General features: G+C 37.3%; 1 protein-coding gene and 1 pseudogene across 3 annotated transcripts in view; one reads left to right on the top strand and one right to left on the bottom strand.

Moving 5' to 3' along the window:
* Positions 1-22,423, bottom strand: part of TOGARAM1 (TOG array regulator of axonemal microtubules 1) — a 111,186-nt gene that overhangs the window by 49,950 nt on the left and 38,813 nt on the right. For all 3 annotated transcript variants that reach the window (XM_069091768.1, XM_069091767.1, XM_069091769.1), the window contains exons 3-7: positions 17,556-17,690; positions 13,553-13,849; positions 12,649-12,905; positions 10,407-10,639; positions 6,859-6,959 (exon numbers count right to left, since the gene is read on the bottom strand). In XM_069091768.1, the coding sequence (XP_068947869.1) occupies positions 6,859-6,959; positions 10,407-10,639; positions 12,649-12,905; positions 13,553-13,849; positions 17,556-17,690 (1,023 nt within the window). The remainder of the gene's footprint in view (positions 1-6,858; positions 6,960-10,406; positions 10,640-12,648; positions 12,906-13,552; positions 13,850-17,555; positions 17,691-22,423) is intronic.
* Positions 14,284-15,123, top strand: LOC138164182 (SAP domain-containing ribonucleoprotein pseudogene; annotated as a pseudogene).

Genomic DNA, 22,423 nt, shown 5'->3' with positions numbered 1-22,423 from the left:
AGATGAGAAGGAGCTGAACTAGGGTGGTGGCTGTATGAGAGGATAGACATGGGAAATGATGTGCAGGTACATGACTTGACAGGTAACTGATCAGGAAAGAACTGAACATGACTCTAAGCTTGTGAACGTGGGTTATTGGAAGGAAGGAGGTACCCTCAATAGAAAGAAAGAAGCTAAGAAGAAGGAGAGGCTTTTTGGGAAAGATAAATTTTTTTTTAGACATGCTAGATTTAAGATAACTATGGGACGTCCATGTGGAGTGTAGAACAGACAACTGTGGCTGCAAGACTGGAGAGTTTACAAGAGAGGTAAGGGATGGATATGTATGTATGGGGAGGAATGGTCAGGCAGAGAACCAGGAATGGAGAGGTGTCATTAAAAACTGGGAAGAAGAGACTATCCAGAAGGAGGACATGGTCAAGAGTGTCAAAAATTGCAGAGAGATCAAGATTGAGGAGAACTGAGAAAAGATTGAAAAATTAGAGATGGTTGGCACAAAACAACTGAAAGTGAATATTCCAAAATTACAAACAACGAACTTGGTACCAAAGAAGAGATATGTTAAGAAACCTCCTCTTACTTCTTTGTAGAGGTCGGGGTGGGGGGAGGTCCACAGGTGCCAAATACTGCACATACTATTAGATTTTGTCAATATACTGATTGCTTTGCAGATTTCCTCCCCTCTTCTTCCTTTTTTTTTTTTTAATTCTTTGTTATATGGGACACTTCTCTGGAAGAGGGAAGAGCAAGGCTATGGGGGAAATTTGGGTATTGTAAAAACAAAAGATATCAATAAAAAGGTTTTTTTTTAAAGATAGATGGTAACCTTGAAAAGAATGGTTTCAGTGAAATGGTGAGGTAGGAAACTGGATTTCAGTGGGTTCAGAAATAGCAGTTGAGCAACTGGAGACAAGCAGTTTTGTTTGTTTTGTTTTTCCCTAGGAATTTGGTATGAAAGGAATGGGAAAGAGAAGGGGACCAGACCTGCGATTTCACTGGTATTCCTGGTGAGGAAACTTCCTCTGTCAAAGAAGCGTGGCACTTTAACTGCAGTTTAATTGTTCCTTAGAGCACTTAGGAGTTTAGTGATCTGCCCAGGGTGATGCAACCAATATATATCAGATTGAGACCTAAACCCAGGTCTTGCTGCCTCTGAGACCTGCTCTCTGTTCCACAGAAAGTACCATGTATAGTACCATGCAGTCTCTCAACATGAAAGTAAGGAGAGGCAATAGCTTATTCTCAGCAATACAATGATCCAAAAAGATTCTGAAGGACATATGATAAAAAAACTTCCACCCACCACCAGAGAAAGAATTGATGGGAGTCTGTATGTAGATTGAAGCATATTTTTTAAACTTTCTTTTTCTTTATTATTCTTTTTTTTTTGGTCTGTTTTCTTTCACAACATGGCTAAGATGGAAATGTTTTGCATAACTGTACATGTATAAGCTACATAAAATTGTTTGCTTCCTCAAGGAGGGGGGAGGAGACAGAGGAAGGAAAACAATTTGGAACTCAAAATTAAATAAAATGTTAGAGATTTTTATTTACATGTAATTGAGAAAAAATAAAAATAAAAAAACAACAGCTTGAAGGGATGGCTAGAGTTAGTGAAGGTTTAGGAATAGAGGAGATATAGTTTGTTTTTAAGGAGAAAGGATGAAGGCAGAGGATTATGAGGGATTGAAGAATAGAGAGTGAAAAGCGATGAATGAAGGAGGAAGGTCCTAGAAGATATATGAAAGATGGAATCAAGAACATATACAGAGAGGATGATCCTGCAAGGAAGAAGGCTACCTCTTCTTGATAGACTAAAACAAAGTATAAGAGAATGAAGGATTTCACTGAAATTTTATATGTAGAAATGAGAAGAGGGGTCTCATCGGAGATGACCTCCATTTTCTTCGGAAAGTATGAGGAAAGGTGGGAAGTATGTGCTATATAAATAGTTTAGGAAGGGAACAGAAGGTTCAGAACAGATGCTGTGGAGTGTGACGTAGTGACAGCTAACAAAAAGTAAAAGGACCGCCAAATACCACTGTGGGACCAGCAGAGATAACAGAATGTAAATTCAGAGTAGATAATGTGAGTCAGTGCTGAACTAGAAAATGGAGAAAGAATGACTGGGGGGAGAGGAAGGGGAGACTGGCAGACAACATCCACCAGGTTATGGATTACTATTATCTCAGTCACTTAATAAATATTTATTAAGTACTGAAATATTAAGCACTGTATTAACTACTGGAGATACAAAGAAAAGTTAAAAAACAAAACAGTCCTCGTTCTCAAGGAGCTCACAAGTATAATACGGGAGACAACATGCAAACAACTGTATAAAAACAAGTTATATACAAGATAAACTGGAAATAATAAAGAGTGAAGGCATTAGATTCTAGTAACTAGAATTAAGATAGAGATCGAGAAAGGTTCCCTGTAGAGGGTAGAATTTTAGCTAAAACCTGAAGAAAGCCAGGGAAAATAGGACAAAGAGATGAGGAGGGACAATAATTCAGGCATGGGGGACTGTCAGTAAAAATGTTCAGAGGTGGGAGATGATGGAAAATCGCATGCAAAGAATAGTAAGGAGGCCAGTGTCACTGGATTATGGGGGGGACGGGGAGTAGCATAATGTGTAAGAAAACTGGACAGGTGGTAGGCAGGGGAGAAGGTCATGAAAGGCTTTTAATGTCAAACAAAGGATTTTATGTTGGATCCTGGAGGTAATAGGGAACCACTGGAGTTTATCGAGTAGAAAGGGTGACGAATCAGAAAGCTATTGCAACAGTTCCAGTGTAAAATGGTGAGGACCTGTACCACAGCGGTGGCAGCAAGAGAGGTGAGAAAGAGCTAACTACGATGATACATGCGATGAAAGTAGAATCAGCAGAACTTGGCGATATACTTGATATGGGTCTATGTGCTGGGGGTTGGGCAGAGCAGAGTGAGGAGTCAAGGATCAGAGCTACATGGAGAACATGGTGACTGGGAGGATGGTGGACCCTTAACTAACAACAGGGAAGCTTACAAGAGGGTGAGCTGTGGTAGGAAAGATAACGAGTTCAATTTCTGACAATCTACAGGATACCCCATACAAGATGTCTCACAGGCAGTTAGTGATGCCAGACCGGAGGTCACAGAGAGGTTAGGACTGGATAAATAGTGTGAGAATATTAGCAAAAAGATGATAATCAAACCCATGGTAACTGATGGGACCACTAAGTACAATAGTAGAGAGGGAGAGGAGAAGTCCCAGAACAGAGTCCTCTGGGACATCTGGTACCTAGTTGGCAGGCACGACCTGGAGGAAGATCCAGTAAAGAAGACTGAGGAATAGTCAGAGAGGCAGGGGGAGAACAGGGAAAGAGTGAGTTTCTGAAAACCTAGAGAAGAGAGTATCCAGAAAAAGCGTGACTGATAGTGTCAAAGAGACCACCAGGAACTTTGGAGAGAGCAGTTTCAGTTGAATGATGAGAAGAGAGGAAATGGAAACACCTAGATGGCCTTCTCAAGGAGTTTAAGCACAAAAGGAAAAAGAGATATGGGATGCTAGCTAGTACAGGTGGATGGATGGATGAAGTGAGGGTTTTTTAGGATCTAAAAGACAGGGATATATTTGTAGGCATGTTAGTAGGGAAGCAGTAGATAGGGAGGAACTAAAGATGGGTGAGAGAGTGGGAATGCTAGAGAAGGCAAGAGAAGATGGGATGGAATGGGATTCCTTGTACAGGCAAAAGGGCTTGTCTAGCTAAGGAGAAGGACCATCTCTTCAGGTGATATGGGGATGAAAGATGAGATGGGGGGACAGAAGACATCTGGGTAATGTGAAAAGAGGGAACTCTTGGTGAATGGTTTCAATTTTTTCAGTAAGTTATGAGGCAAAGTTCTCAGCTCAAAAGGTGGGGGGTGAAGGGAAGGAAGCCAGGAGAGGGTTAAGAAAAGAAGAAAAAAGTTTTAAAGGGAGAGGGGAGAGGGAAGAAAAAAAGAAGGAAGGAAGGGAAAGAAAGAAAAAGAGACAGAGAGGAAAGAAAGAAAGAAAGAAAGAAAGAAAGAAAGAAAGAAAGAAAGAAAGAAAGAAAGAAAGAAAGAAAGAAAGAAAGAAGAAAGGAAGGAAAAAAAGAAAGAAAGAAAGAAAGGAAGGAAGGAAGAAAGGAGTGGGACTGTTAGTTAATTAGGGAAGAGTAAAAAAAAATGCCTTAAAGCAATGTGGGCCCAGTTGAGATAATGTACCATAAATCTGTATTAGATCCAGTCACAATGATTGTATGATTTTCTCCAGCATCTTTCAGTTGCATGTGTGTGTAGGTGTGAAGGCAGTAGATGGTAGGAATGACCCAAGGCTGAGGCCATCTGCTTTTCCGAAGCTCAATATTCCAACTCTTATGTCCATGCCTTTGCTTACTGTCCTCCATGCTTGAAACACATTCCTTTCTCCCCTCTTCCTCTTAGCTTCCTTCAAGCCTCAATTCACTTGCCACTTCCTTTTCTTATCTCCTTAATTGTTATTGCTATCTCAAATAATCAGGTACATACTTATATGTTTACATGTATTGTCATCCTGTAGAATGTAAACTTCTTGAAGGAAGGAACTACTTTCCAATTTGTCTTTGTATCTTCAGGCCCCAGATCAGTAACTTTCACGTAGTAAGAAAGACAATAAAGTTTATTGGATCATTGCAGTTCCTTTAAGAATCACTGTCATATAATGCATTAATTAAATAGTTTCAATTTATAAAATTAGAATGTTTATATAACTTATTAGGAACATAATTATTAAGTAAAGTAATATATACTCAAAATTGTAACAACCTTAAAATAAATGTAATTCATGAACTTATTAAATCTAATTTATACTCTAACACAGTTTAAATAATCCCAAAATAGAAATTACATAGCCCCACTGAAAGCGGTTGCATTTCAGATTTGTTTGGAAGCAGGTTGTTAATAATCAATCAACCTACTATGTGCCAGTACTAAATTAAACAGTGGTGCTATAAGACTAAAACTGAAACAGTCCATGCTCTCAAGGAATTTACATTCAAATGAGGGAGAGGACATGTATACATATGAGCATAAACAGAAAAACACACAAAATAAATACAAGAAGCATTGGGAGGGTGTATCCTAGCAGCTTGGAAAGGTTTCCTACAGAAGATGGTGAGGAAACCAGGGATTTGATAAAGTCAATTAAAGTTGAAGACGAATGCATTCTAGGAGTGAGGGGCAGCCAGTGCAAAAGTACAGATGTGGGCATAGGAACACCCTCCCTCCTCTATTCCAATTACTGGCCTTCCTGATTTCCTTTAAGTTCCAACCAAAATTCCACTTTCTATAGGAAGCCTTCCCCAACCTTCTTTAATTCTAGTGCTTTCCTCAGTTAATTATTTCCTCTTTTCTTTTCTTACAGCCTGTTTGTACATATTTGTTGCTTATTGTCTCCCCCATTAGACTGTGAGCTCCTCAAGGCCAGGGACTGCCTTTTGCTTCTTTTTGTGGCCCCAGCATTGGCACAGTGCCTAGAATATCGTAGGAGTTTAATAAATCCTTAATGACTGATTGATGATGATCAAGAATGTCACATGAAGTCAAGAGAGTTGAAGACAGAGAAGTAGTCATCAGATATGTAAGTCAGTATATTGTTAGTAACTTTTGAGACAGCAGTTTCAATTGATTGAAAGGAAGGTACTGCAGATTAAAGAGAAAGTAGGGACAATCGTGGAAACAAATCTGCTAGAGAAGACAGGTGACAATGAGATCAAAGGTACATGTAGAAGGGTTGGTTTATGACAAGGCCCACTTGTTCAAAAGAGATTGGGATAAAGAAAGAAATGGTGGGAGATAATGTTGGGTGGGGAGGCAAGGGATGGTTTCAGAAGGGGAGGAGGAAAGAAGAGGGAGTCTTCAGGGGAAACTATTCAATAAAGTATGAGACAAGGGCATTTTGAATCTGAAATTCATTTTTCTAAAGTAAATGATCTTATCTATTAAGTTTCCAAGCCATTTCACAATAGTTTAATTCACTATTTAGCTGAATCTAATCAGTTTTTATAATATTATTTCTACAGAAAAAGTGCTACATTGTGTATCAGGAAGCAAAAAAATAATTGGTCAGGTATAGCTGCTACAAAGAATCACAAAAAAATATGGAGTAATGCCCTATCTCTTCTTCTGAAAGCTAAATATCTACGAAGAAAAAGGAAAAACTATGAAACTGTACTATATATACTTCTTTATCTCATTTTTCTAAGGCAAATTTCCATGTTATTTTTTTGTAAATCAAACTTCTTAGTTATAGATCTATTAGTTAACTTTAAAAATTAATTCAATTCTTTTTAATTTCAGTTCCAAATTCTCTCCCTTCCCCATCCATGGAAAAACAGACTATTACAAATATGTGCAGAAAAGAAGGAAGAAAAGAAGAGATGGGAGGAAGGAAATATGCTTCAATCCATATTCCGAGTTCATTCCTTATCTATCTGGAGATGGATACCATGCTTTATTGTCAGTTAACTTTTTTTTTTTTTTGCCTTTTGGAGGGCAATTGGGGTTAAGTAACTTGCCCAATGTTACACGGCTAGTTTTTTTGTGTGGGTGTTGAGTGTCTGAGGCCAGAACCAAACTCGGGTCCTCCTGACTCTGGGGCCAGTGCTTTACTCACTGAGCCACCTAGCCACCCAGTGTCAGTTAACTTTTAAACAAAAAAGTTCTAATGCAGAAGAATGTGTGCTCAAAGAAACCTTAGATATGAAAAATACTCTGCATCACCATCTGTGTAAAATTTCACCTTCTCCTCTAATGAGGAAGTTTCTTGCTTCTGTTTGACATTTTATTTGTTTATAATAATATAACTTTGAATACCTGAATTGGAGCTCTGTTCCACTACATGAGAATTCTTATTTTTTGCAGAGGAGAGTCTTGTTGAATAAGGTTTGGATCCAAATGTAGGAAAGATGTCTGCCCTAAAATAATACAAAAGTAAAGAATATTAAATATGTGGAAAATATTTAGCACATCACTATTCTTCGTGAAACTATGAGTAAGACATGAAAAATCAAGTATAAAAATCCTTTTATAAAAGTTGCCAGTTCACTACTGAGTCTACTCATTCTATTCAAATGGATTTATTCAAAAGTATATGCATATATGTGCAATTGTGTGTGTATGACAAACTAGAACTTTCCAATTCCTTCTGAAGAACTTATGGGAGGATCCAAACATTGGATCCAAAATAGCACATCACAAAATAGAATTATCACCAGCTACCCACTGTATTTATCTATATCCCTGCACTAGCTTGAATAATTAAGAATTAATTACATTATAAATACAGGAATCAGCAAGCAATGTAAATTATAAAGTTTTCATCCTTAGAAGAAAAGACAGAATTAATTTTAGGTCATTTTTTTGCTTTCTTTTCCTGGCATCAGAATTACATGTTTCTTATTTCATCAAGAAAGAAAATCATGGTGAGTATTAATTTGGAATTTTAAGAGAATGACTTTGATCCAGTATATATTAGTCACACTATAAATATCTGACAGTTGATAATATGAAACAGATCTTAGTAGGCACTGATAATTACAAAAATGGAGTATTTGTTGTTATTATTAATATGAAATCTTTAAAAAAAAGTCTGAGTTAATTATTCAGAAATGTTCACATATATACCTATATGTATAAATATATTTGGGATGGAAAAGTCTGTATTTCTTTCCTTTTTTTTCCTTTCTACTATTAGAGTTTGCTGCCCTCTAGCACTATTTGTAACTTGAAAAACTCCTCAGAAGCGACACGTTACTCTTTCTTGCCTTCTTTAATTTTTTAAAATACAAATTTATTTTTATTTCCAAATTCTTACCCTTTCTTCCAATCCTCAGAAGGCAAGAAAATCAAAACCCCTTACAAATATGTATAGTCATACAAAAAAAATTCCTGCATTTAGTGAAATACCAAAAAAAAAAAATACACTACCGAGTTCATCAGCTCTCTATTTAGAGGTTCATAGCATGTTTAATCATGAGTGCTCGGGAATTGTGGTTGGTCATTGTGTTGATCAGAATTACTCAGTCTTTCTAAGATGTTTATTTTCACAATAATAAGGTTACTATGTAGATTGTTCTCCTTGATCTGCTCATCTTACTTTGCACCATTTGATGAGCCTTCCTAGGTTTTTCTGAAACTATATACCCTTAGTAATTTCTTATAGCACAATAGTATTTCATGACATACATACACTGTAACTTGTTCAGTCATTCCACAATTGATGGCATCACCTCAAGTCTTTAATTCTTTGTCACGACTAAAAGAGTGGCTATTAAAATTTTTGTACATATGGGTTTTCTTACTCATACCTAGTAGTAGTATTTCTGGACAAAAGGGTAGGTATAGTTTAATATTCTTTGGGCATAGTTTTAAATTGCTTTTCAGAATGCTTAGTTCATAGCATCACCACCAATTCTGTTTTCCCACAGCCCTACCAGTATGTCATTTTCCTTTTTGGTAATTTTATTCAATCTGATGAGTATGAAGTGGTACCTCAGAGTTGTTTTAATTTGCTTTCTCTAATTATTAGTGGTTTAGAATATTTTTTAATAAGGCTACTATGGCTTTGATTTCTTCCTCTGAAAACTATTCATATCCATCTTTTATCATTTATCAGCTGGGTAATGTCTTCAGTTTCTACAGGTATTAAAAAGTCAAATTTGGGTTTTTTTGGTAGTCTTAAAAGCATTCTGAGACCTTACTGACAGGATGGGTACTTAAAGTATTCTCTAAACAATCTAACATTAGCCTCTACTGTCTGATAGACCAGTATTGCTACACAAAATGACAGATTTCAAATCTGTGTAATACTCTGTGTTCCAGAGTGCTTGCATGACATTCTATCATGGAATAACAGAAAAAGTGCTGGATTTGGTATCAGCATCTTGCTTAAGTCCCTATTCAGATATTTACTTAAATGACAGACCTTGGAAAATTCATTTCCTCCCTCCCGAACATGTTTTTTCTCCAGAAAAATAAGGGGTGGAACCATATATTCTAATAAGGATTTTTTCATTCTTTATATGAGTATCCCCAAAGTCTACCATGATGATTTGTGCTTAATGAATGCTTGCTGATGAACAGATTTCTAGGGTCTCTTCCAGCTCTATATGATACTACATTTCACAATTACTTAATATAATTAACTTTTAGGAAAAACAAGGAAAAATCCTTTGACCTAAAAATTCTGTTTTGATCATGCATTTTATTACTCTGGTTTGGCATATAAACCAGAACAAAAGAATTTTGAGTAAGAAAAAAATTTAGTAGCAGAACATTTTAAGACTGGAATATATAGGTTATCATTTGAGGAGACAAACTTCTCACAACAGGGTATAGAAAATAAGTCTCTTAGATTTAGTGATTCAAGCATCACAACGATATTGGTCTTACTTTTCAAACAAGATTTCCATTTTTTTTGTTTGGATTACGTAACTAACAAGTTTTAGATAGGCTTCACTTAAACCATTACAGATTTAACTTTATTTTAAATATTTAACTGTTGGGATCACAAAATTGTGATCTAAGAATCTTAGAGATCATATATTCCAATCTCCTTTTACAGATGAGAAAAGTGAAGTCCAGAGAAGTCAAGTTACACAGAGTGGCAGAGCCAGGATCAGAGCCTAGGCTTTCTGTATATTAAGCTAGTGTTCTTTGCTCTACACCTAAGAGATGACATTCACTTACTAGAGAGATAGGGCAAAGTTAAAATAGCAATGATCAGTTCTTTTGTGTATTAAATGTTCTGTTTATGGAACTTCACAGGAAAGTGAGGAGTAAAAACTCCCAATAACAATATACAGAAATACAGACAAACTCAAAGGTCTAGCATAGGACTTTTGTTGTAGAGTTGCTGGAGTTCTAACAGCTCTCTAGTAAGAACAAAACGGTCACCATGAACTGCATGAATAATTTTTCTGTGGCTACGAGGATGGCCAGGTGACTTTAAGTCCAATTGAATTAAATTAATTCTTGCTATAAGGATACTCTTCAGAGGACTGTACCTCATATCCAATTTGGAAAACTGAGTGGTAGGAACTAAGTGGTAGCAAGACTCAGTTGTCAATGGTAAGACTAGATCTTACTAGTAGTCTAAGAAGTATGAATCTGTGCCTCCAGAAGATGAGAGGAAGCTGAACAAGCTGAAATAGGGTCATTAGTATTAGTAACTTGAAGGCAGGAACAGATGTGATAGTCTAGGAAAGGGAAGTTAAAACCTAATATGGCAAAAAATGAAACAAACTTATAAATATTAATTCTAAAGCTAGTTTATATTATAAAGTACATCAGTATGATACATCAACAATGCATAGAATTAATATAAGTATAAGCATATACTTGTTAAAAGGCCCAAAACACACATTATTCTCTTTCCCTGGGGAGTTGTTGATAGAGAAGAAGTCAAGGACTCTTGGCTGTAAACTCCACTTTCACTGTATGAGCTGATGTTTGGAGATGATGACCGGGATGGGGAGTCCATATTCAAGTCAAGTTTAATTGCAGAATCAGGGCTTTCAAGATCAGAAGTACTGCCACTCAGTTTTGCCCTTTTCTTAGCTGCACTATTACGAAGAGATCTAAGAGAGCTCTGCATCTAAAAAATGTTGAAAAGAATTAAATTTATAGGTTGATTTAACTTTTCTTTTTTAACAGCCATACCCCAAGTCATTAATTTTTTCTGTGAAAACATTATATTAGGGTTAGGAAAACAGTAGAGCAAAAAGAGAAGTTAATTTTATATGAACAATTATTATAGAGGAGAAGTGATCTGGGAGACATTGTAACGAACAACTTTACAGTAAGTTTTTTGTTTTTTGCTTTGTTTTGGAGGGGGAAGGCAGGGCAATTGGGGTTGACTTGCCCAAGGTCACAACGGCTACTAAATGTTAAGTGTCTGAGGATGGATTTGAACTCAGGTCCTCCTGACTCCAGGACTTATTCACTGTGCCACCTAGTTGCCCCAAGGTTTGTTAATATGCTTGCATGATGCTACTGAAAAAACTGTGAACCTTATGCACACTGCACCATTATTAGCAATAAGGGTCTCATTTTTAGGGTCTAGCAACTATTAAGCAATTAGATACCAAATATTTCTTGAAGAGGATGGGAAATGGGAGTTAACACATCAAAACAACAATGTAATGTGCAGAAAGCTTTATAGTCATGTGCAGGAGGTCAAGGAAAAGGGAAGTTAAAACCCTTTAATTTCTCACAGTTAACAAAGTGGAAGCCAATAATCGTTAGTATCAGGCTATTGTGCTAATGTGGCTCTAACAGAAATACAGAAAACTAAAAACTTCCTTAATAAAACAATACAACACAGATATAGGGATGGGGACATATAATTTCCTATAATTTTCCTGGAAAAGGGAACTCCCCAGTGAGGAAACTGCCTCTACCAACTCAGGTAAGCAACTTTTCTGCAATTTATGGTGTTAAGAGACTGCTTAGATCATTGAGAGGTTAAGTGACTTGTCTAAAGTCACCTAGTATGTCAGAGGTCTCCATCCAATATGCTGTGTTGCCTGAAAAAGCTGTCACTAACCTAAACTTTGACCGTTTAAAAATTTAGGTAATGGCTAAAGATAGAATCTTGGCAGATAAACATTTCAGGACAGGACCTTGGGAAAAGTAAAGAATTATGCTTTGAAAACTAGTTATATGTAGTTTTATTTATATACATAAGGAGCATTTCTACAAATTAATTATAATTTTTAATTAAAGAAAAATAAATTATTTTTAAAGAACCATGTTGTTATCATCCTTGTATCCCCACCACCAAGCAAAGTGCTTTGTGTAAAACCTATTAGTCTTTTCTTCTATGACAGTTTAAATACAGTCCTGGCCATAAAATACACAGTTCTCCCCAAATTCAGTTTGCACCAAAGAAAACAAAATGCATCTTTAACTACTAAGCCTACGAAGAGAACAGCCAAGAATGAGGGCAATGATACTTAGGCTAAACATGTTAAGACAGTAAACTGAGTCAAAAGAATATACGGTTCAATTGTTTGTTTTTTCCATTTAATTTTTAGGGTGCTTCTATGGTAGAAATTTCATATTAAATGAAACAAAATTATCACGTATTGTAAGTTTCTTTACTTTTATGACTATGACATGTAGATATTATCTTCTCTTGCCACATCTAAACTAGGGAAAAATGGCACTGGGGGTTTTTTCCTAAGCATTCACTTGGCAAACTAATTGTTTTATTTATTTTTAATATCAGTGCTTTGTAAATTAGCTCTACACATTAATATTTAAATTTTCATTCTTTTAAAAAGGAGCAGAATTAATATCATTTGAAAATGCATAGTAATATATTTTCATTTTAAAATGCTAGGTAAAAAAAATAAAATAAAATGCTGGGTAATCACTGTCAAAATACATCGATGTTAAGTAATTAAATATAAATGTGGTACCTATGGAACCATGAACTTGATTCGAAGTCAAAGTATTGTACTGATTCTTGCTATCTTACCTATTAGTCAATTTTATGGCAAAAAACGACAGTTCTATTGTTATTATTCTAAAGTAATTTATAATAACCAAATTATAAAGAAAACAACAGCAGATATTTGAAAAGTAACATTTAGGTCTAACCTCTTCCTGATCTGATTCCTTATCTCTGACATTTAATTCAGAAAGATCAATTCCCAGATTGTCTTTTTCATTCCTCCAAATGTGATCTTTTTTTTCATTTTCCACAGTGATAAAATCTACTTTATCAGGCAATAGGCTTATACCCCGTGGAATTGGTGGAACTGGTTTTGTTCCATTTAGGCCTCTCCGGGAAGATGGTGATCTCACTAATGCAGGTTTAAGTTGTATTGGAGAAGGTTTTTCTTGTGAATTTTCTCCTGCATAAAACAGATATTTTATTATTTTACAAAATGGACATAAACAGAGAATTACAGTGCATAAGAGCCTAGAGCACAGTATTTTTAAACAAAAATCACATTTTTCCATCAAATACAATAAAAGTGATAGATTTTCCCTTAAGTAAAATTAAAACAAAAAGTAATCTTTTGCTGGTTGATATATATACATGAATATTATTCAAGAACAAGGTATATTTGATGAGAAGAAAGAATTTTCAGTGTTCAAAATAAACAAAATTAGTAAACACTCTCTTGAGGAATGTTTAACCTGTTCAAGACATTGGGTGGGATATTGAAAAAATGATATAATAGAACTGATATTAAACACAAGAAATCCCTTTGTGATGCTGGCTGTCTAAATGACGTGCTGTTCAATATGAAATTCTATAAATAACTGTTTATTGATAAGATTCTGGGCAACAAATGAAAGGTTAGTGTAAATATTTTAAGGGGAAAAAATTGGAATCTAATGACTTGTACATTACAGCACCAATAAGTTATATAGTTTTTATTCCCAGAATACTAAGACAAATGTTTCAATTTACTGAATTCATGTTAAATCCAAGTTGAATTCAAACCTACAAAAAAATCCCAAACAGAATATTAATTTTTTTTCATATATTTACCTGAAGCATCCACTGATTTTTGACTGAAGATCTTTTTCTGTGGACTTGGCTTCGGTAGCCCTTCAAAGCTCTTAAGAGGCCAGGAATTTGAGAAGTTAACAGAATTATCTTGAGACTTCTTTGGAGATCCATTAAGAGGTGATGTGTGTTTTGGACTGGTTCGAGGTGATGAGAGTGGATAGGATGGAAGGATGAGAGCTCCCTGGCTTGTATTGGGACTAGGATATGATAAAGTATACTCTGCAGGACTACCAAATGTTTGTTGAGTTTTACTGCCAAAATTTAGGCTTGCACACACTGTATAAGATAAAAGAGAATATATTATTTATATATACTTATCTAAGGCAAACACTTACTTTCCCTCTTTATCATTTATTAATAATTTCCTATAATTGGCACTTTAGTCTTCTTCCAATGACTCACTGCATTCCCTGGGTAAATGAAGACTACTCCAGTATGGTGAAAGCCTTGGAAAGTCCTATCAAGCTGGAAAGACTTCAAGTAATGGCCAAGCAAGACTACACATCCATTACAGCTAAGACCAATTTAGTTAAGTCTGGAAAAATTCATCATGACCTTGTCCACTGATGAATTTCTCACCCATATCAATTCTTAAAGATGATCTACAATCTGTACTAACATCCATACTAAAGAAATCGGAGGTTCTTAAGTATTTAAGTACCAAAAATTATTCTATATTTTGTCATTTCAAATTTTAACATGGGAGTGAGAAGATGGCGGCGGAGACGGTGGAGCTTCACAACCTGAAGCTTGCTGAGCTAAAGCAAGAATGTCTTGCTCGGGGCCTGGAAACCAAAGGAATTAAGCCAGATCTCATCAATAGACTCCAGGCTTATCTTGAAGAGCCCGCTGAAGAGGAGGCCAATGAAGAAGACGTTCTAGGAGATGAAACAGAGGAAGAAGAACCAAAGCCAGTAGAAATACCTGTCAAAGAGGAAGAACCTCCAGAGAAAACTGCTGATGTGGCAGCAGAGAAGAAGGTAGAGAAAATCACATCTGAAATACCACAGACTGAGAGGATGCAGAAACGAGCTGAGCGATTCAATGTACCTGTGAGCTTGGAGAGCAAGAAAGCTGCCCGTGCAGCTCGATTTGGCATTTCTTCAGTTTCAGCAAAAGGGTTATCATCAGACACCAAACCTGTGGTAAACATGGATAAATTAAAGGAAAGGACTCAAAGATTTGGTTTGAATGTCTCCTCAGTCTCCAAGAAGAGTGAGGATGATGACAAGCTGAAAAAGAAGAAGGAGCGATTTGGGATTGTCACAAGCTCAGCTGGCACTGGAACAACAGAGGACACAGAGGCAAAGAAGAGGAAAAGAGCAGAGAGATTTGGCATTGCCTGATGAGAAGGTTTTGCTGCCTTCTGCTGTTGATGATTCCCACCTCTGATACTTCTTGGTCATTTACACACCCTCATGTATACAGACAGGCACCTTCCTGGGTTTTGTCCCCTGATGAGGGGGACATGTATCCCAGATACAGACAAAAGCCCTCAGCAGCAGTTTTAGCTTTTTGCTGTTACAACTTCGAGGTGTTTTTTTCCCCTGTTGTTTTTGTTTTGTTTTTTTAAATTCTGGTTGTTAATTTAAAAAATTTAGAAAAGAAAAAAAATATTTAAACATGTGTGACTTAAAGAACTGCTTTCTTCTGGGGGAACTCAAAATTTTTAATATATTTTTGTCTCATTTATTCTTAATTTAGGCAGGGCCAGGTCCTGCAATAGTCCATTTTTTTTTTTTTAAAGCAATCGGGGTTAAGAAACTTGCTCAAGGTTACCCGGCCAGTGATTTCTGGGTGTGGTGCTGAGTATCTGAGCCTGGATTGGAGCCCCAGGTCATCCCAACACTGGAGCCAGTGCTCTTACTCGCTGAGCCACCTGGCCGCCCCTAAGCAATTGGGGTTAAGTAACTTGCTCAAGGTTACACGGCCAGGTGTTTCTGGGTGGGTGCTAAGTGTCTGAGCCCACATTTGATCCCCAGGTCATCCCGACACTGGAGCCAGTGCTCTTACTCGCTGTGCTACCTGACTGCCCCAAGAGTCCATATTTTTAAAGGTGTAGGTATCCTTAAGAAATTGACCAAGTCTCTTCCCTTGGGCCGTCCTAGGTAATCATTTAAAATGGCGAGGTACTCTCTTGATCCAGAGAACCCCACAACATCATACAAGTCAAGGGGTTCAAATCTCCGGGTCCACTTCAAGAGTACCCGTGAAACAGCCCAAGCTATCAAGGGCATGCATATCCAAAAAGCTACCAAGTATTCAAAAGATGTCACGTTGAAGAAACAGTGTGTTCCCTTCTGTTGATATGATGGTGGAGTTTTCAGGGGTGCCCAGGCTAAGCAATGGGGTTGAACACAGGGTCAGTGGCCCAAAAAGAGTGCTGAATTCTTGCTGCATATGCTTAAAAATGCAGAGAGAAATGCAGAACTGAAGGATTTGGATGTGGATTCCCTTGTCATTGAGCATATCCAGGTTAATAAGGCTCCCAAAATGCGACAGCGTACTTACAGGGCTCATGGTTGAATCAACCCATACACGAGTTCTCCTTGCCATATTGAGATGATACTTACTGAAAAGAAACAAATTGTTCCTAAACCAGAAGAGGAGGTTGCTCAAAATAAAAAGATATCCCAGAAGAAACTGAAGAAACAAAAGCTTATGGCATGGGAGTAAATGTGACATTAGAGTGCAAATAAAAGTGAAATGAAAACAAACAAAAAAACCAAAGAAAGAAATGGACCAAATGTCAAAATATGCTTAGGGATCAAAACCAGAATTAGTGTTTCCTAATTTCTTGTCCAATTCACTAGCCACTTCATTACACTTATGATTTTATATACTTTATCATGTCATTTGCTCACAGACTCTAAAATACTTAAGGCAGGAGTTCAAAGGTGTCCCGTGGCACCATTTTAATGGGATTTGGCAGTCAAACAGTAGAACTGCTCTGTTTCATTATGGCTAATGCATACAAAAGTATGTAGGAAATATAATGTTCCTTAAGGGAAGGCTAAAATGTCAATATACCACAGAGTGAATCTATCCGATTTCAAGAGACTGTTATTTTCTCATAAGCAAATTTGGTAAGGTTTTTTACATCTTGTGCCAGGCTGCTCACATTTAAATATAAAACACAAAATTTCAATCCTGCTATATAATCCAAATTAAAGTGCTTCTGGAAATATTCAATTTTGATGTTGCAAATAGGGCAAAAGCTGGACCAAAACTACTAATGGCAATAAATCACAAACTCACTGATATCTGACTGCCTCAGACACTATTTGGCTATACCTCTTGTCTTTTGTTGTTCTGAGAGCTGGTATCCTTATCCTGTCCAGGCTGGAAAAATAGCAGACACTCACAGTCCTGATGCAATTGCTGACTGACATAGAAACTTTTACCTGCTCTACTTCCAACCATGTCCAATTCATCTTCCCTAATGCCCCCAGGCTCGTCACACTAATGCAGATACTGGAATAGCTCTAGCTCTGTTATACCTCAGATAGTCAGCTCACTTCAAGCAATCTTCTAGCTTTAGTCTCAGGCATTTAGTAGCAGGCATTTCAGGCAAATACCACCACACCTATACCCTCATATTCTACCTAACTTAATATTGGAAAGGGGTGTCTGTTGAGGGTTAGGACTATCTTCTGGGTTGGGAGAGCTCTGAGCAACCCAAAATGTTAGACTGTTTGGGAAAATGATTTCCAGAACAGTGTTGTGATTATTTGATGAAATATTTAAAATAGTTTGTTTCACAACAGAGATCTACATCATATTTGGAATCAGGGTTCCTAAAAGTATCATATAGCTCTAAGTAAATGTAAAATTATTTCTAAAAATAATTCAGAGTTCTGTTGTCAAGTTTCTCTTATTTATAAGAAGATTCTGAGGAGACTATGTATCACAAATAAATTATAAGCACTCCTCAAACATACTTCTAAATACAACAGACAACAAAACAAATGAGTATTTATACCTTTATCTTGACGACTGTTATTTGCTCCTAAAAACTGCAAATCAGAATCCACACTGCCACTTTTCCCACTCATTTGTGAAAAGCCTAGTTGTCCACATTTTCCTGAAATGTTTGTTTGATGAGACTCAGTGGTACCTTTTGGAGAAGGAAAAAGAACTGTGTAAATAAAAGTGAGTTGTTTCATGAAGACGCTCTGTTTCCCAAATGTGTGGTTAGCATATATGGTCGTGAATACAGTGGGGCATACATGTGGGTAACTCTTTAAGACAGACAATAAAGAGACAAGGCATTTGGAAAAAGGGTTTGATAGAGGAGGCATGTAAGGCAGTACCCTTTCAGGAGGCAAACTGTAAAGACATGTACACACATACACACGACAGATTAGGTCCATGCAGTTTTTCCAACTCCCACTCACTAGACAGGGTTCCCAGAAACTAATTTTTTAAACCAGTTTTCACTATTCACAGTCCACAGTTAACCCATGACATTCTTCTGTCTTCCATCTCTTACCATATAGACTTCATAAAGTCCCTTGGTCATTTAAGCATTTTCTCAGCTTCTCTTATAAACATTAGTAGGAGATAAGGTGATATAATGAAGGGATGAATACTCTAAAAAGAGTCACTCAGGAACAGAATATTAAAAGTGCATGGTATGATAAGCAGAATAGTTGGGAACCACAACAGAGGAATATCAATTTCAGTAGTTATGGAGGCTGGGGGAACAGTTTCACTAACCTTCTGAGATTGTGCCACAGACAAAATAATAATTACATGTCAGCTAAATGCAAATTTGTATCCTTGATATAGGAGAAGGTAATTTTGCATTTCTTCATCTTAGCAAGGAGGATGAAATGTTTCCTAGCAGAATGGAAAGAATAAGAGGTAGCATGATATAGGAAGGGTGCTGGTTTTGTACCTCTGGTTCTACTATTTACTCCCTGTGGGGCTTTAGGAAAAATCACCTAATCTTTCTGGGTCTTCACTTCCCAATCTGTAAAAATGTAAAAAGTGTTGGCCTAAATGACCTCTGAGGTCTCGTCTACGTCTAAAACTAAGACTTTAAAAAGGAGATCCTAAGTTAACAGAAGGAAATCCAAAGCAATAAAATCAATGAGATCAGGTGTTCAGAAGCTGGAAGACCGACAAGGAAGGGCAAAATGCAGTTGGGGGCAGCTGGAGCTCTGCAGCGTATTCAAGGATGGACCTGGATTGTCTGAAGAAGCGCAAGTTTCCCTCGCTTTGTGGACGGACGATGAAATTTGAAGATATCGACAGTGAGGACGCCTGCTAGCAGCTCCCGGGAGAAAAGACAGGCGGTGGCAGTGAGCTGTCGACTAAGGGGCATAGGTGAAGTCATTGGTTGACCTGATATAACCATATAACCAGCTAGGAAGGGTGCTGGTTCCCTAAGACATGCATCAGGGATGTAATAGAGAGTATCCTGCAACAAACCTGAGGACAGTCACCCATGTCTGCTAATTTACATTCAAATGAATGGTGCCCTCAAAAGGAACTACAAAGCATCAGTAGGAATTCTGAAGATCTGAGCAGTAAAAATTAATAACAATAAGCACAGTTAAAATTTTAATCATTTTTGTAAAATGAAAGTTGGACAAAGATGTGGGGTTTTTTTTTGCGCATTTAGGAGGGGGGAATGCAGGGCAACTGGGGTTGTGAATTGCCCAAGGTCACACAGCTACTATGAGTTAAGTGTCTGAGGCTGGATTTGAACTCAGGTCCTCCTGATTCCAGGGTTAGTGCTCTATTCACTGTGTCACCTAGCCACCCCTAGATGTGTTTTTTCTTTGAACTGGAAACAAACTCAATTTTGGCTATAAGGGTCTTGGAAGTTTTCATTTTGGGGCTTCTTTCAGGAGTTAACTGTTTCTATCGCCACCTTGTCTTCTAGTTCTAAGAGATCTAGACAGTTTTCTTTTATGACTTCTTGAAATAGGATGTCTAGGATTTTTTTTAGAGATGTCTTTTTGGTGATTCTTAAATTTCTTCTTAATCTGTTTTCCAGGTCAGTTATTTTTGACTTGAAATAACTTACAATCTCGTCTGTGTTTTTTCCCCAGTCTTTTTGACTTTATTTTCTGATTTCTTGTTGTCTTGTGGAGTCACTGCCTTCTATCTGGTTCATTTTAATGTTCAGGGAGTTTACTGCTTTGCTAAGTTCCTTTCCAATTTTTTCTTCTATAGTTCTCATTTCTTTTCAATTTTTTTTCCTCTAGCATTCTCACTACACTGACAAACATTTTAAACTTTATTTTTTTAAACTTAGGCTTCATCTCTTTCAGGAATTCTAGCTGAATCTGTGCCCAAGCCGTGCTTTTCTTCAAGACTTTGCCTGTAGGGGTGGATAGGTGGTGCAGTAAACAGAACACCAGCCCTGGATTCAGGAAGACCTGAGTTCAAATCTGGCCTCAGACACTTAACACTTCCTAGCCCTGTAACCTTGGGTAAGTCACTTACTCCCAATTGCCCTACCTTCCTCCTCCAAAAAGAAAAAAAAGAAAGACTTTGCTTGTAGATGTTTCTCTTCTTCTGGGTTTGTGTTTTGAGCATCTCTGTCACAATAATAGCTTTTTATGGTGGGCTTCTTTGTTTGTTTGTTTGTTTGTTTGCTCATTGTTCTAGACTACTTTCTGACTTCGGACATCATGTTAGGACTGAGGTCTGGCACCTCTGAAGGAAAGGTCTGGGAATGGTTCTATTGCTGCTTTCTTGGAGTACTGAACATTGTATTGTTACAGGATCTCAGGGAAAGCTCAGGTTAGGGACCTGAAAGTGCTCCCCAAATGGTCTGAACCAGGGCAAAGTCTGACTATTGTTCCACTCTCCAACCTCCTTCCTGTCTTTGTCTGGCCTCTGCAGGTTTCGGACTTGGGTTTGGGTTTGAGCAACAGTATACTAATACTGTTAAGACTGACACTGTCAGTCAATGGAAAACTCTCCTGCTTTAGTGATGGAACTGCAGGTTCTCCTTTGTTCTGGGATTTCTGCCTTGAATATTCCTCTGTAGGCTTCAAATTGAGCTGGAAATGATACCTGACTCTCCTTCTGAGGTCTGAGTCACACAGCTGCTGCTTGCTTCTGAACTTAATCCTCTCTCTGCTGGGGGGTGCAGAAGGGTTCAAGTCTCCTCGTCAGTCCACCCTGGACTTATAACCTAGAACTGGGTAGCAGGTAGCAAAACTACCAGTTTACACCTATCCCCATGTGGTGCCTTGGGATAGATCTCAGGATGTCCCAGACCTGGAAATCTTCTCACCATGATTCATAGCCTCTCCCCAAACACTAGTATACTCTGCAACTTGTTATCAGGCCTCATTTTCTTTTTTTTTAAAGCAATTAGGGTTAAGTGACTTGCTCAAGGTTACACGGTCAGTTATTTTGTGTGGGTGCCAAGTATCTGAGGCCAGAACTGATCCCGGGTCTCCCGATACCGGGGCCAGCGCTCTTACTTACTGCGCCACCTGGTTGCCCCCTCAGGTCTCATTTTCAATGCTTGAAAAACAATCTGTGTGTCTCCTTATGCTGACCTGGGCTGGAAAAGTGTGACTTTTTCCAGCATTTCCTTATCAAGATTTGGTTTATTGCATTTTCTAGATCTGGTAGGGATACTCTTAAGAAGGAGTTTCTTACAAGTTAAAGAAGATGATAAGAGATTAAGATTTAGATTTCTGGATGATGTCTTAAGATACAAAAAAAATGGAGCTTCTAGTTTGGAAGGGAAGTATATCTAATGAAAAGAAACAAGAATACATTTGCCCAAATCTCAAATGATCTCATTAAGAGTCTTCCAACTGAAAATGAAGATGAAGGGAGAAGAGGGCCCAGATACACATGCTAAACCAGATACCAGAGAAAACAACTGGTATGACATAATAACAAAAGGTATTTGATAACCACAAAAAAATAAGAAAAATAAGAATTTATATATATAAATATATATGAGGCATTAATTGGAAAGAGAAACCAATGGTAGGGCACACTGGGGAAAGAGAAAAAGAAGTGTTATCATAGTGGGAATATGTTAAAGACTGTCAGTCTGCTGAGGAAATAGGGGATAAATTCCTAATGGGGATCACAAATTCCTGATGGGGGGCACAAAAGAAAAAAAAACCAAATTCCTTTTAAACAAGCCAAGCAAAATACATTTTTTTCCATGTATGTATATTTGTGCATGTCTTGTTCTGTACCCTAAATCTATCACCTCTCTGCGAAGGTGGATAGCATGTTTCATCCTCAGTCTCTGGAGTTATGGAGAGTCATTGTTTTGATAATAGTTCTCACAGTTTACAAAGTCACAAAGTTATCTTTGCAAGATTCTTGTGAAATACAGCATACTATATACAGTGTTACTATTTAATTGTTTTACCGGTTCTATTCATTTTACTGTTCCTCAGCTTATAAAAGTCTTCAAAACTGTTTGTTTTTATAATACTGATATAATATAAATTGTTCCTTCTGGTTCTAATTATTGCATTCTACATCACTTCACAGACATCTTTCCATGTCACTTTGAAATAATCTATTTCATCATTTCTTAATAACTCTCTCTTCTGCATGACTACCATATTTTCATTTCCAAGTAGCAAAATAATCTGGGGCTAACAGTCTGGACAATAGCCATTCTTCATCTGTGTGGTTTTGCCTAAGTGTACAGTCAGGTTAAACTCTTTTGAAAGATTATGAACCTAATTTAGGAGACCTTGCAATAGTTCAGGACTTTATGCTAGTAACATGTCATCCTTGAAAAGAAACCTCTACCATCAACTTATCAACCAACCAACAGACAATTTTAAGTGCCACCTACTATGTGCTAGACATTGCTCTAAGAGCTGGGGTTAAAGCTAAAAC

This window comes from Petaurus breviceps, unplaced genomic scaffold, assembly GCF_028583685.1.
Source record: "Petaurus breviceps papuanus isolate PSGF00001 unplaced genomic scaffold, PetGlider_PUasm1.0 189, whole genome shotgun sequence".
NCBI classification, from domain to species: Eukaryota; Metazoa; Chordata; class Mammalia; order Diprotodontia; family Petauridae; genus Petaurus; species Petaurus breviceps.
The sequence above is the reverse complement of the archived record's forward strand: the minus strand, read 5'-3'. Positions and strand labels throughout refer to the sequence as shown.